Source organism: Chiloscyllium punctatum, chromosome 1, assembly GCF_047496795.1.
Source record: "Chiloscyllium punctatum isolate Juve2018m chromosome 1, sChiPun1.3, whole genome shotgun sequence".
Taxonomy (NCBI): domain Eukaryota; kingdom Metazoa; phylum Chordata; class Chondrichthyes; order Orectolobiformes; family Hemiscylliidae; genus Chiloscyllium; species Chiloscyllium punctatum.
This window is the reverse complement of record NC_092739.1, coordinates 41,644,527-41,657,282: the sequence shown is the minus strand read 5'-3', so window position 1 is coordinate 41,657,282 and position 12,756 is coordinate 41,644,527. Positions and strand designations below refer to the sequence as shown.

The following is a 12,756-nucleotide window of genomic DNA, read 5'->3' as shown; positions in this document are numbered from 1 at the left end:
GGTGAACCATGCTGTATTCACCATTTCTGGTGCTTGGGCGCCAAGTTAAATTCAATTTAAATTTATTTCTTTTGACTTTATAATGTTCTGAAACAACCTAGGTAGTAGCTTGCTAGGCCAATTCAAAGGGCAGTTAAGAAACACTTGTTGTGTGTCTGGAATTGTATGTAATCCAGATCATGTAATGAAAACAGATTTCCTTCCCAATGGGAAGCACATAGGTTTTAATAGCAATTGCAAATGGTTAACGAGTCACCATTAGAATAACAGTCAATTCTGGACTATTTATTGATTTCAAATTTCATAATAGGTCATCATGGGATTCGAACCTATGTTTGCAGAACTTTGGTTTGTGGCTCCAGATTACTCATCCAATGACATTACCACTACACATCATCCACATCATCCTCTGCATGGCATTTCTGAATTGTAAATTCTGAATTGCTGGAAGAGCACAGCAGTTCAGGCAGCATCCAACGAGCAGCGTTGGATGCTGCCTGAACTGCTGTGCTCTTCCAGCACCACTAATCCAGTATTTGCTTTCCAGCATCTGCAGTCATTGTTTTTACCTCACACTATTGTAAGTGCGCTCATATAGAAAAATGTACCAAGGTTCATCAGGAAGCCTTAATTGGCCAAAAATCGATGCTAAGCCAAATCAGGTATTAGGAAGGGTGACTGAATGTTTCATTTTAGATTTGGGTCTTAAAGGAGATGACAGAGAGAAGCCTAGAAAGGGCATACAAGGATTAGGATCTAAACAGTTGAAGGCGTGGTAACTGACAGTGAAGCAAAGGGCTGGAGTACAAAAGAAGTCAGAGATAAAGGAATGCAAAGTTTTTATGGCAGGAGTTTTGCAGTTTGGAGGATACCTGATAAGAAGAGAAACCACAGAGCTAGTAACATAAAACATTTGGGGAAATTAACAAGGAGGGGTGTGATGGATGATCAGAATTGAACACTTGGTAGAACATGGACGGCAGAGTTTTGGATGACCAGTCCTGAAACCAAGAGCCATGAATTCCTATTAGCATAACTCACCAAAGGGGAACCAATATCTGCTGACACACCAGATTTGGGCCTGTAAAGTAACAGAGTGACCTCCTGAGATGTCCGCCTGAGAACAGACACTATTTCCTACAAAAAAAAGGAAAACATTAAAGTCTGACTTATAACCAATGAGTTAAGTAAACAAATGTGCATAAATCAACATTAGAAACGAGTTTCTGCTATTCTACACACTATTGCCTCAACAGCACTCTGAGCATCCACATGGAAAAAGAAACGATCAGTACCCCACCATGCTTATTCCCTCAAACTAGATCGGTTTTAAAATGCTATATTGAGATAGTTTTTTTTCTCTACTAGTGATTATAGAGATTGGGAATTTAGCAAAACACATCATGTGAGATGACACAATGTCTATGCTACTAATCTTGGATCAGAAATGCTAGTTCAAACATGACATGCACATTCAATCCTCGGTACAAAGCATTTACACATTCCAGAACTCTGAAAATAAGGCCTGTTCTAACTTAGAAGAACAAAGTTAGCTGCATTTCCAAAGACCATCTGAATCCAGTCATTACATTATAGTTATTCATTTCCTTTCATGACTCATATTTTAAAGAACAGAGAAAGCACACAGCTTGACTACAGTATCCAGCTGAAAACTGACTGAACAGAGTAAAATAACGATGCTGGAGGAGCAACTCCATGAGCTGCTACAGCTTACAGCCATTTTTTTCAGATTATCATTAATATTTAAAAGGAGTTTTTCAAAAAAAAAGGTACTTTTAATATCTTCAAAAGGCAACTATTCAAATAGAAGTTTTAATTTAAGCTTTCTAATTGAAACATATTCAATATGAGAAATGTCCAAAGGTGTTTCACAGCTGGGCACAGAAAATGGAAGTGTGTGCTGAACCTGGAGAAAGTGAGGACTGCAGATACTGGAGAGTCAGAGTCAAAAAGTATGGTGCTGGAAAAGCACAGTCGGCCAGGCAGCATCCAAAGACCAGGAGAGTCAACATTTTGGGCATAAGCCCCTCATCAGGATGCTGCCTGATCTGCTTTTTTTTCCCAGCGCCATACGTTTTGACTCTGGATGCTGAACCAGGAAAAATAACATTACTGTGGTGACAAAGAGCTTGATGACAAGCTGGGTTTTGAAAGAATAGTTAAAAGAAGGTAGAATTTTTTTGCAAGGGAATTCTAAAAGCAAAATTCAAGGAAAAAGTAAAGTCATTGGACAAAGAGAGAAAGTCAGCATCAGAATAATGAGTTTTTGAAGAGTCATATTGGTATGGGGGAGCTTCCAGACATAGGACTGATCAAGACCATTAAAATCAGCATACTGAGAGGTGGGCAGATAAATATGTATTCATGAGAATGTAGATGATAGAAGATACTACAGGACAAGACAGGAGTTAGAATTTCAGATACCTTGACATTTAAAAAGGAATGGGCAATGAAGGAGGCTTTTAGCACACTGGCCTTCATCAGTCAGGGCACTGATTACAGAAGTTGGGAAATTATGTTGCAGTTATACAGGACGTTGGTGAGGCAGCACTCGGAGTACTGTATTGTGTTCAGTTTTGGTCACCTTGCTTTAGGAAGCATGTTATTAAAGTATAAAGAATGCAGAAGAAATTTATAACAATGTGGCCTGGACTCAATGGTCACAGTTAAAAGGGAGAGGTAAGACAAGCTAGGATCTTTATCTTTAGACACTAAGGGGGGACCTTATAGAGGTGTATAAGATCATGAGAGGCATGGATAGCGTGAATGCACACAGTCTTTTTCCCAAGGTTGGGGAATCGAGGACTAGAGGGCATCAGTTTAAGGTTAGAAGGGAAAGAACAAAAGGGAACCTAGGAAGCAACCCTTTTTTTTACACAGAGGGTGGTACGCATATGGAATAAGCTGCCAGGGAAAGATTAACAACGTTTAAAAGGCAATTGGACAAATACATGGATAGGACAGGATTAGAAGGATATGGGCCCACTTCAGGGAAATGGGATTAGCATGGATGGACATTTTGGTCAGCATGGACCAGTTTGGGCCAAGGGGCCTGTCTCTGTGCTCTAGGACTCTATGACTCTATGAATGGAATTGAAATAGTTGAGTCTTAACGGGACAAAAGATGTGAAAAATTTCAGTCATGGAAAGCTTGGATATTTGACAAATATTTAAGAGCATGGAAACACCCGAGTTGTCGTTAGAAGCTATGGAGGGGGTTCAGTGCAATAAACATTCATGTAGAAGCTGATCCTGTGGCATTTTGACATGATTGCTAGGCATTGTGAAGCTTGGCTTTGCTTCATTTGGTCATATCAGAATTAATGATTGATGACTGACCTGATGTGACTATCTGACATTAAGGTGTCTATTAGGATTTGGAGCAGAGGATTGATGGGGTTTGGGAAAGTGCCTAATTGAAAATTGAAACTCTATTTCTCAAGGATATTTTGAGCCTCATTGGAGCAATGTAGAAGATAGAGCGGTGAGCGGGACACAGAATTAAAAGGGCAAAGTATTGAAAGCTCAGTCACACTCACAGATTGAATGGAGGTATTTAATAAAGTGGTCAGACAATATGCAATTATTCTTGAAGACATGGAAAACCATATCATGTGTAGAAAGTGCAGCATTCTAAATTGAAAATGGAGCAAATAAATAATTGTTTTGCCTTGGAAGAAACGTATGATCCCCCGTAGAGAAGAAGGGGAGCCGTTAAAGGGACTTTTGTTGTATCTTTTTCACTTTCAGGTTAGGGTGATGTTGGAAAAGGAGTTGGGTGTTGAATGATGGAGGTGCAAAGCAGTATGTTGTGGAGGGAATGGTCACTTCAGAATGGTGAGAGGGAAGAAGAATGGTGGCATTCTGGATGTAGAAGGTTAGTGGGGTGAGGATGAGGACAAAAAGATACAACCATGTTCATCCACTTCATTGAAGAAACAGGAAGCAGTGGTGACAACAGATACCATGGAAATGGAGAATCCAAGCAAACAGGCTTAGCGTTTACAGAAAACAGGATGGTAAGAAATGTAATCTAGGGTGACATGAGTGTCAGTGGGTTTATAACAGATATTGGTTGCAAGCCCATCCCTATAATAGAGATGGCAAAGCAGAGTAATAGATGTTAAGACAATTTGAAGATGGTCTATGTAAAGGAAAGAGAACAATGGAAATTGGAAGTAAATATGACATTTTCCAGTTCAGGACAAATAGACGAATCAGCGCCAACACACTCAATGTGAGAGAAAAAGGACTGACATAAGGGATCCGAGTAAGACGGGCATGTACAACATTTTACAAAAATACTGACACAGTGAGAATCCATGTGGAAAGTCACAGGACACCTTTAGTTGGAGGGAATTAAAGGAGTCAAAGGATGAATTGTTCAATGTAACAAAATGGTCAGTGAGACAGAGGAGGATGGTGACTAGTTAAGCCTCCATTTAAAAAGTTGAGTGCTTTCAAACAGAATGAATAGGAAGGAGTTTTAGACAAAGAGACTGCCCATGGTGACAAGGGGGTCAGCTAGAGCCAGGAGACAGTTGATACTGGGATCGTGAACATACATCAGAAGAAAATAGAGAAGGAAAGGTAAAATAGATAAGAATAAATAAATCCAATTGGGGAAAAAAAGAAACCTTGGGTTTATCAGGAAGGTGCTAATCATGGAGAGTAAGGTAATAGAAGTAGGCTGTCAGCAGCTGGTAGGACCTTAGCTTTAGTAGCCTGGGGCGGGAGAGGACAATCTCCAGATCAAATGAAGTCAGTCTGAGTAACAATGTCTTGACATTTGAATTGTAATCCAGGGGCGGGTGAGTCAGAGCTTGTGAGAAAGTTTGTCATGCTTTATGATAATCCTGTGTGTAAAAAAAATTACTAGACTTCTTATTCCTTCAATAGCATCTTCCAAACCCAGAAACTTTAGACACATGGGAACACTACAACCTGCAAGTTACTCTCCATGCCACACATCATCCTGACTTGGAAATATATTATCTCTGGGTTAAAACCCTGAAAAACCTTCTCCTGAATAGCACTGTAGGTGTGCCTACATCCCAAGGACTTCGGCTGCATCTTTTCAAGGGCAATTATGCATGGCTAAAAAAATGCAGACCCAGCCAACAATGCACAAATCAAATGAATGAACAAAAATGAAGCCCTATTACAAGCAATAACATTGTACAGTCTAATGCAATAAAATATTAGGAGCATTTCTTTCAATTACAGAATTAAACTGACAAGATTTGACTCTGCTCACAGGTCTTTAATTAACATGCATATTCATGTGATTTCCACGTCATTCACTGATAAATTAAATACTTCTACAATTCTATTCAAAATACATTGATACAGTTTGGCAGAAAATTATTTACATTATTCAAAAATTAGTTTATACAATAAACTACATTATTTCCAGTGTAACGTACCTGTTTTGACAGCCCTTTCAAAGAGATGTCATTCACCTGCATTATCACATCTCCAACATTAATCTTCCCACTCTCTGCCGCTGGCTGGCCAGCAAATAGTTTCTTTATTTTTACTGCATTTCCACTGTGTTCAGGAAAACCATCATTGCCTTCAGTAAAACTAAAACCCAATCCAGAGGAATTTTTTATTAACTTCACTTTAAATATGTCGCCTGTAAAAGAAGAATGAAAAATATTTTTTATTTGAAACGATTCAATGCATTATTTTGCAGAGTGAACTAAACAGACTGGACAATATTCATATAATTAAAAAACAACACATATTAAAATGTCATTCGGGTCTGATCCTGCTCTTTCAGAAGCAATCCCTTTAGTCCCACGCCTGTGCTGTTTTCTTCAGGTATTTTATCAGAGATCCATCGGAAGGCTACTTTTTGTATCTTCACCCACAGCCAACTAAGCAGTGCATTCCAAATTCTAAACCATCACTGTATAATTTTTTTTCCTTCGTGTTGCCTCTAGTCCCCTGTCAATCATCATAAACGTATATCTTTTGTGATCAACCCTTCAGCAACTGGAAACAATGTCTCTTCACATACATTAATTAAATATTTCATGATTTAAACAGTTCCATAAAAACCTCTTGTAATATTTTTTCTATCAACAACTCCAGCTTCGCCAATTTATAATCTCATCACTGACAACCATTCAAGTAAATTTATTTTTTACTTCCTCCAAAGCCTTCACATTCTTCCTAAAATGTGACATCCAGAATGTAAACAATACCCCAGCAGAGGCCACGCTGTTGTTCTGTTTGAGTTTCTCAAATTTCCTGGTTTTTGTACTCCATGCATGCTCATGTCTTCATTTTCTGTTATAACATGAGTGGCCAGATTCAAAGGTTTGTGCCTAAATGCTCCCCAGTTCTCCCACATACTTCAGAACTGTACGACGGAGCTTGAACTCTCTCTCCTCATTCTTCCTTCCACTGTGTACCACCTTACATTAGTTTGCTGTCAATTTCAGCTCCAAATTTTCCACCCATTCCACCAGCCTGCATTATTTTGAATGCTATCAAACTAACATCCTCCCTCTTTATCACATAAATTTCATGCCATGTTCAAACTTTGAAATTGAGTCCTGTAATCCCAAGTTCAACTCATTAATATATAGCATAGACAACATTAATCCAAGTAGTGAAACACTTAATTTTTTTGACTGAAGTGGCATTTCCTCAAACAGTCATTCATTATAATTCTGTTTTCTATCCTTTAGACTATTTTGCATCCTCACTGTAATTACTCCTTTTATCCCGTCAGCTTCAAATTGTTGACAAGGCTAATGCATGACGCTTGTCAAACATCACTTCAAATCCATATACCATTTCAAGATGTCCTTATAGGGGTGGTACAGTCTTTTTTTTAAAAATTCATTCATGGGATGGAGGCATTACTAGCTAGACAAGCATTTACTGCCCATCGCTAATTACCCAGAGGGTAGTTAAGTACCAACTACATTGCTGTGGGTCTGGAGTCACATGTAGGCCAGGCCAGGTAACAATGGAAGAGTTCCTTCTCCAAAGAACATTGATAAGGCCAAGTAGGCTAGCCTTAGTGGCTAGGATAAAAACCCAAATGGCAGATATGGGGTAAACTCCTGTTCAGTCAAGGTGAAGGAAGTGATTGTGAAACAAGTAAAGAAACAAAGGTATGTCGAGAGTTGGTGTAAATGGAAATATATCTGTTGAACACAAATGATAGAAAATCATTAGGGGTTTGTCATTTTAATCCTGAACCAGCAGTGATAACTCTTGCTCCTCATGGTGAAGCTATTTAATTCATCTGGTTGTCTCTCCTTCCAGAGAGACGTTGGTGTGCCATGTGCAAAATCTTGGTAGACCAGGGAAATTACTTTTTAAATTGGGCCTTTATTTAAGTTGGCTACTCATCCCTGGTCAGAAGGCAGCCATGTTACTCTCAACCCTGCCACTGGAAAACCTCTCCAGCAATGTGAACACATCAGGAACCCGTCCTATTCCAGCTCTTTGACATTCGACCCCCACCTGCCACGCAAGCTGCTGTCTCATTGCCAGTAAAGTTCTGCCAATGGTTCATAATAATGACTGTTCAGTAAAGCTGGGAAAAGTTGGAAATGGTTTTGACCAAGTGAAAGGAGGAATGGTGCCAAGTACAAAAAAAAAGGAACAGTCTGTGATAGGACAGTGCTCAGGAGAAATTAAAAGACCATAGGCTTCTTTGTGCAAGGAAAAGGAAGTGATTGTGAAACAAGTAAAGAAACAAAGGTATGTCGAGAGTTGGTGTGAATGGAAATATATCTGTTGAACACAAATGATAGAAAATAAGACAGTGTTAACACACACACACACACACACACACACACACACACACACACACACACAGGTTTTCTGCAAAACATCAATTTGGTCAATGGTTATTCTTGAAGGCAAGTGTAGGGTGTTCTAAAATCTGTGTCTCTGACATTCTGAAATGTGGCATCTAATACTCACGGTTGTCTCTGGTGTCTTTGCGGACAGATTGCTCCGGAAATACAATACTGAGACATCCCTTCAATCAATTTCACAAGAATAGGTTTCACCCTGAACTCATAAAACCATAGAATTCCCACAATGCAGAAAGAGGCCATTCTGCTCGCCAAGACTGTTCTGACGCTCCGAAGAGCATCCCACCTCAACCCACCCTATCCCCAATAACCTTGGATTTCCAATGGCTAACCCACTTAGCCTGCACATCCTGGACACAAGGGGACAATTTAGCATGGTCAATTCATCTAATATGCACACCCTTTGGATTGTGGGAGGAAACCAGAACACCCGGCAGAAACTCACATTGATATGGAGTGAACATGCAAACTCCACCCAAGGCCTAATAAGGTTTTCTTTTCAGAAATGGCAGATGGAGCTGGGGAGCCCTCTCCTCCAGGATTCTTCTCCACAACTGACATGATGAAAAGAACCTCTCTAATCCAGTCACTATTCAAACAGCTCCAGTAGAGTCTACAAAATAGCAGTGACAACTGTATGTGGCAGTTCAAAAAACTGGCATTACATGCTAAATATAATTCTTCAGTTTATACGTTTTATTGTGATCAAATAATAGAAACATCACAGGAAAGTGAACTCATGGAACAGGACAACTTCAAAAATAATTTTCTCTTGGGATTGAGATGTGTGGAAAAAATTCTCTTAAAATGTCTGATACAATGGAAAAACATGCTTTCTTCCTTAAAAGCATATTTTTAAACTTAGCCTCAGTAAAGTATCACTTTATTGCACCAGCATGAAATTTTCCATTTTCAAGAGCCATATTCCAAGCTAATTTTCTCTTCCTAAGCCAAACGTAGTGACCAAAGTGGCATTCCACTTGAATCAGCTACAGTACACACTACAGTAGGGGCCAGAGACTATTCTTGTTGACTATGGTTTAGCTGTCTTTTTGGAAAAAATCTGAACAATTAGGGGTGCCTACGAGTGTTGCTTACAGTTTAGTTATGTCTCAACAATCTTAAACGTCACAGCTCCTTACCATCATTGATGGAAGTACAATCTTTGGCATTTGAGGACATGATTTCTGGGACCACTTCTTGTTTGTCAGCTGATTCACATGATGTGCTTTGATTGGCTGCACAAGGTGGTGTGCACTGTGGTGTGACAGGAGCATGAACGCTGGCTGCAGGAAGCTGCCCCTTCTCCACTAGCAGATTGACAACCTGGAGAGAAGGATATGTTAAGTACATTTTGATTAAAATTGAACTTCAATGCATTCATAAGTGTGACAAGAGAATTTAACAATTCTGTTGGTTATAGAGCTTGCTTCTATCCTTACTTTGTGCTCACCACTCCACGTATAGTTAGTACTGTCAATCGACTTCAAACAGCTGGGAACATCATCTTCAATTTGATAGACAACTGAAAGTAGGGTTTCTATAAAGTTGCAATATATTCTGGTTCATTGAAATACAATGTTAAATGTTTGAAAAGGCAAGGAGCTTTGCAGTCACCAAGTGAAAACTCTAAACAAAATGTCATACTTCAGGCTGCCTGAACAGTGGTTTGATTTAAAGCACAACACTTAATAACAATGAAGAAAGAGAACAAAAGATGTCAGAAAGTATATTAATAACTACCTCTGTAGGGCTTGCAAGACAAAACAGTAAAACGCTTCCGAGAAGCACTGTTAATCTACTTACGATACATGGATTGCAATGATTCAAGAATCTTCTTAGGGGCAATTGGGGATGGGTACCAAATGCAGTGACAGCCAACAACACCACATCCCGTGAACACATTTATAAAACTCTTAGTGTCTAAATTGACAATATTTGTGCAGCACAATTTTAAGAAAAATCTGAATCAACCAGTAATGTAAATTATATAGGAATAAAAAATATAAAATTAGAAACGGTGATCTGAACCCAAAATTCACAATGTTTCAAAAGAATGTGCACAAAGAATACTCCCTGAGAAAATAAGTACCATAGCTAAGACTTAAAAAAGTTTTTCACAAAAGTTCCAGTCATATGAAATATCAATGTGCTGCATAATAATCAATATTTATTTATTTTGCAAGCTTCTTCGCCAGATATTCATGGGGACCACTGCTTTTTAAATAAGTAATTAGTGACACAGTGTTACACTTTGATAAGAGTCAGTTCTAATGACTCATCATGTTGCAGAAAATTAGGCTGCTAGAGTCATAGGGAGTCATACAGAACGGAAACAGACCCTTTGGTCCAACTAGTCCACATCAACCATGCTCCCAGACTAACCTGTCTCACTGCCTCCATTTGGCCCATATCCCTTCAAATGTTTCCTATTCAAGAACTTATTCAAATATCCTTTAAGCATTGTAACTACACCTGCATTCACCACTTCCTCTGGCAGTTCATTCCACATACCTCTGTAAAAAGGTTGCACCTGAGGTCCCTTTTAAAATTTTCACCTCATCTTAAAAGTATGCTCTCTAGTTTTGAACTCCTCCACCCTAGGGAAAAGACCCTCACTTATACCACCCATGGTTTTATAAACCTCAATAAGGTCACCCCTCAAACACCAGTGAACCAGTGAAAAACATCCCAGCCAAGCCAGCCTATTTTTATAACTCAAACCCTCCATTCCTGGCAACATCCCAGTAAATCTTTTCTGAACCCTCTCCAATGTAATAATATTCTTGCTATAGCAGGACGATCTGAACTGCACAGAGTACTTCAGAGGAGGCCTCACCAACATTCTTTCCAAACTCAGCATGACCTGTCCCAACTCCTATTCTTGAAAGTCTGAGCAATGAAGGCAAGCAAGCTAAATGCTTTCTTAACCATTCTGTTTACCTTTGACACACATTTCAAAGAATTACGTACCTGAATTATTCACCCCCAGGTCTCTCTGTTCTTCTACAACAGTACGCAGGGCCCTATTATTAACTGCACAAGTCCCGTCTTTCTTTGTTTTACCAAAATGCAATACCTTGAATTTATTCAAATTGCACTCCATCCTCCACTTCCAATTGATCCTAGATCTCTTTGCAATCTTTGATAACTGTCCACTATCAGAATCAGGAGCTCAAATGCTGCCCAATAATCAGGATAGTTTATTTTATCTTCAGTTCCAGATTAAATTATGTGGCTGAAATGGGGTTGTACATACTTGTCCTGTGCTCCTTAGAGTCTCCACAGCCTGCTTATGAGTTGCACCTTCCAGACAGATTCCATTCACAGAAAGAACGCGGTCACCTAAAAGTGAGTCAGTAAATGTTTAGTGAAAAACAATGAATAAACTGAACTTGGATCTTCTACTGTTATATGGCAATGAGTGATTGCTGAACTTGTGCCAAAGTAAACAATCTGCCATTACAAAGATAATGCTGTTAAATCACTACCCCAAAATTACTATAAAGCTGTTCTATTGGCAGAACGTTAACAAAGTCTGCCTGAGCAAACAAGTCCAGGCTCGCTATCAAACGGACAGGCAATGAGATCAATTCCAATGAAAGGGTGGGTTGCTCATGGAACAAGATCATGTCAGCAGCAGCTGTTCCATCAAGAACTGGGAGGAATTGGTTGCCTTTACCTGGTAAAGGTTCGCAAATTTTCAGACGACTTCAACAGAACTCACGCTAGTTTGTAACTGGCAAGGCACTGGAAAGGCACAACCGGTGGAATTTCTGGGCTAGCTTGGGGATACTCCCATCGCATGGCATTTGATATTATGGAAGAAAGGAGGGTGGATGGCAGCATTCCACATTATGCCAATACCAGAAAACAGCAGCTATAAAGAACAGAGGTGGAACCACAGTGCAACCACGTTCCACGCCAAATTCCAGAAGCAGGTCAGAAAAGCACTCGCTCATTTCACCGCACTGTGAATCAGAATTTCCAGGCTATCATCTCTATTAACAATGTTACACGGGGCTTCATTGTAAATACATGTAATGAACTTCAGATTTCAAAAAGGAAGAAATTGTTGTCAAACCCACTGAATTTTGTTGATCATTTCTGAAGGGGAGAGGAGTCTATATATTTGACTTTTACACATATGAAATAAAGTAAGAGATAAAAAGAATTATTAAAAATTTAGCTAAGACATGACATGAGAAGAACTCACTGTTCTTCCTTGAAATAGCACTGCAGAATTTTCCAAGGGCCAGACTGAGCCTGGGTTAACTGCCTACATCACACATTAAATTACAGTACTCCCTCAGTACTACAGTGAAGTATCAGCTTAGATTACTTGCTCAAGTCCTAGGAATGAAGGATGACTTGATGTGCTTCTGACTTGGAAGTGAAGGTGCAATTATTGAGCAAAAGATATATGGTTAAAATATCCATTCTATGCATTTATAGCATTCAATAAATTGTCCGACTTCAACACTAGATACAATGGGGTCAGTATGTGTACCAAGCATTGGGATTTCTCTTTTAGGATTGTTTTGTGCCAGGCCAATATGGTGTCATATCGTCCCCACTGGTTCCACTTTAGAATGGGCTCTCCCAGTCTCCTACTGTCCCGCTCACCACCCATCCTGCTCCCCAATCCCTTTATCACCTCTCTGCTACATCCTTTCCACTTGCAGCTTCTCGTGCTTCCTCCCTCTTGCTATTCCACTCTGAAGCCTTTGTCACTACAAAGCTGTAGGGAGCAGTGGAGGGAAGCTGGGGGCAATAGCGTCAGTGGGCTGAAGTGAGTTGGAGGTGGAAGTTAGTATATTTATTTTATATTTTTACATTTATTTTAAAACTGGTTTCCTTTACAGATGAGATTTCAGGAATGTACAGC

General features: G+C 39.5%; 1 protein-coding gene across 9 annotated transcripts in view; it reads right to left on the bottom strand.

Annotated features, from left to right (window-relative positions):
* Positions 1 to 12,756, bottom strand: part of ptpn13 (protein tyrosine phosphatase non-receptor type 13) — a 265,404-nt gene that overhangs the window by 91,879 nt on the left and 160,769 nt on the right. For all 9 annotated transcript variants that reach the window (XM_072547657.1, XM_072547747.1, XM_072547874.1 and 6 more), the window contains 4 exons: positions 11,128 to 11,213; positions 9,011 to 9,194; positions 5,448 to 5,659; positions 1,042 to 1,137 (listed from right to left, as the gene is read on the bottom strand). In XM_072547657.1, the coding sequence (XP_072403758.1) occupies positions 1,042 to 1,137; positions 5,448 to 5,659; positions 9,011 to 9,194; positions 11,128 to 11,213 (578 nt within the window). The remainder of the gene's footprint in view (positions 1 to 1,041; positions 1,138 to 5,447; positions 5,660 to 9,010; positions 9,195 to 11,127; positions 11,214 to 12,756) is intronic.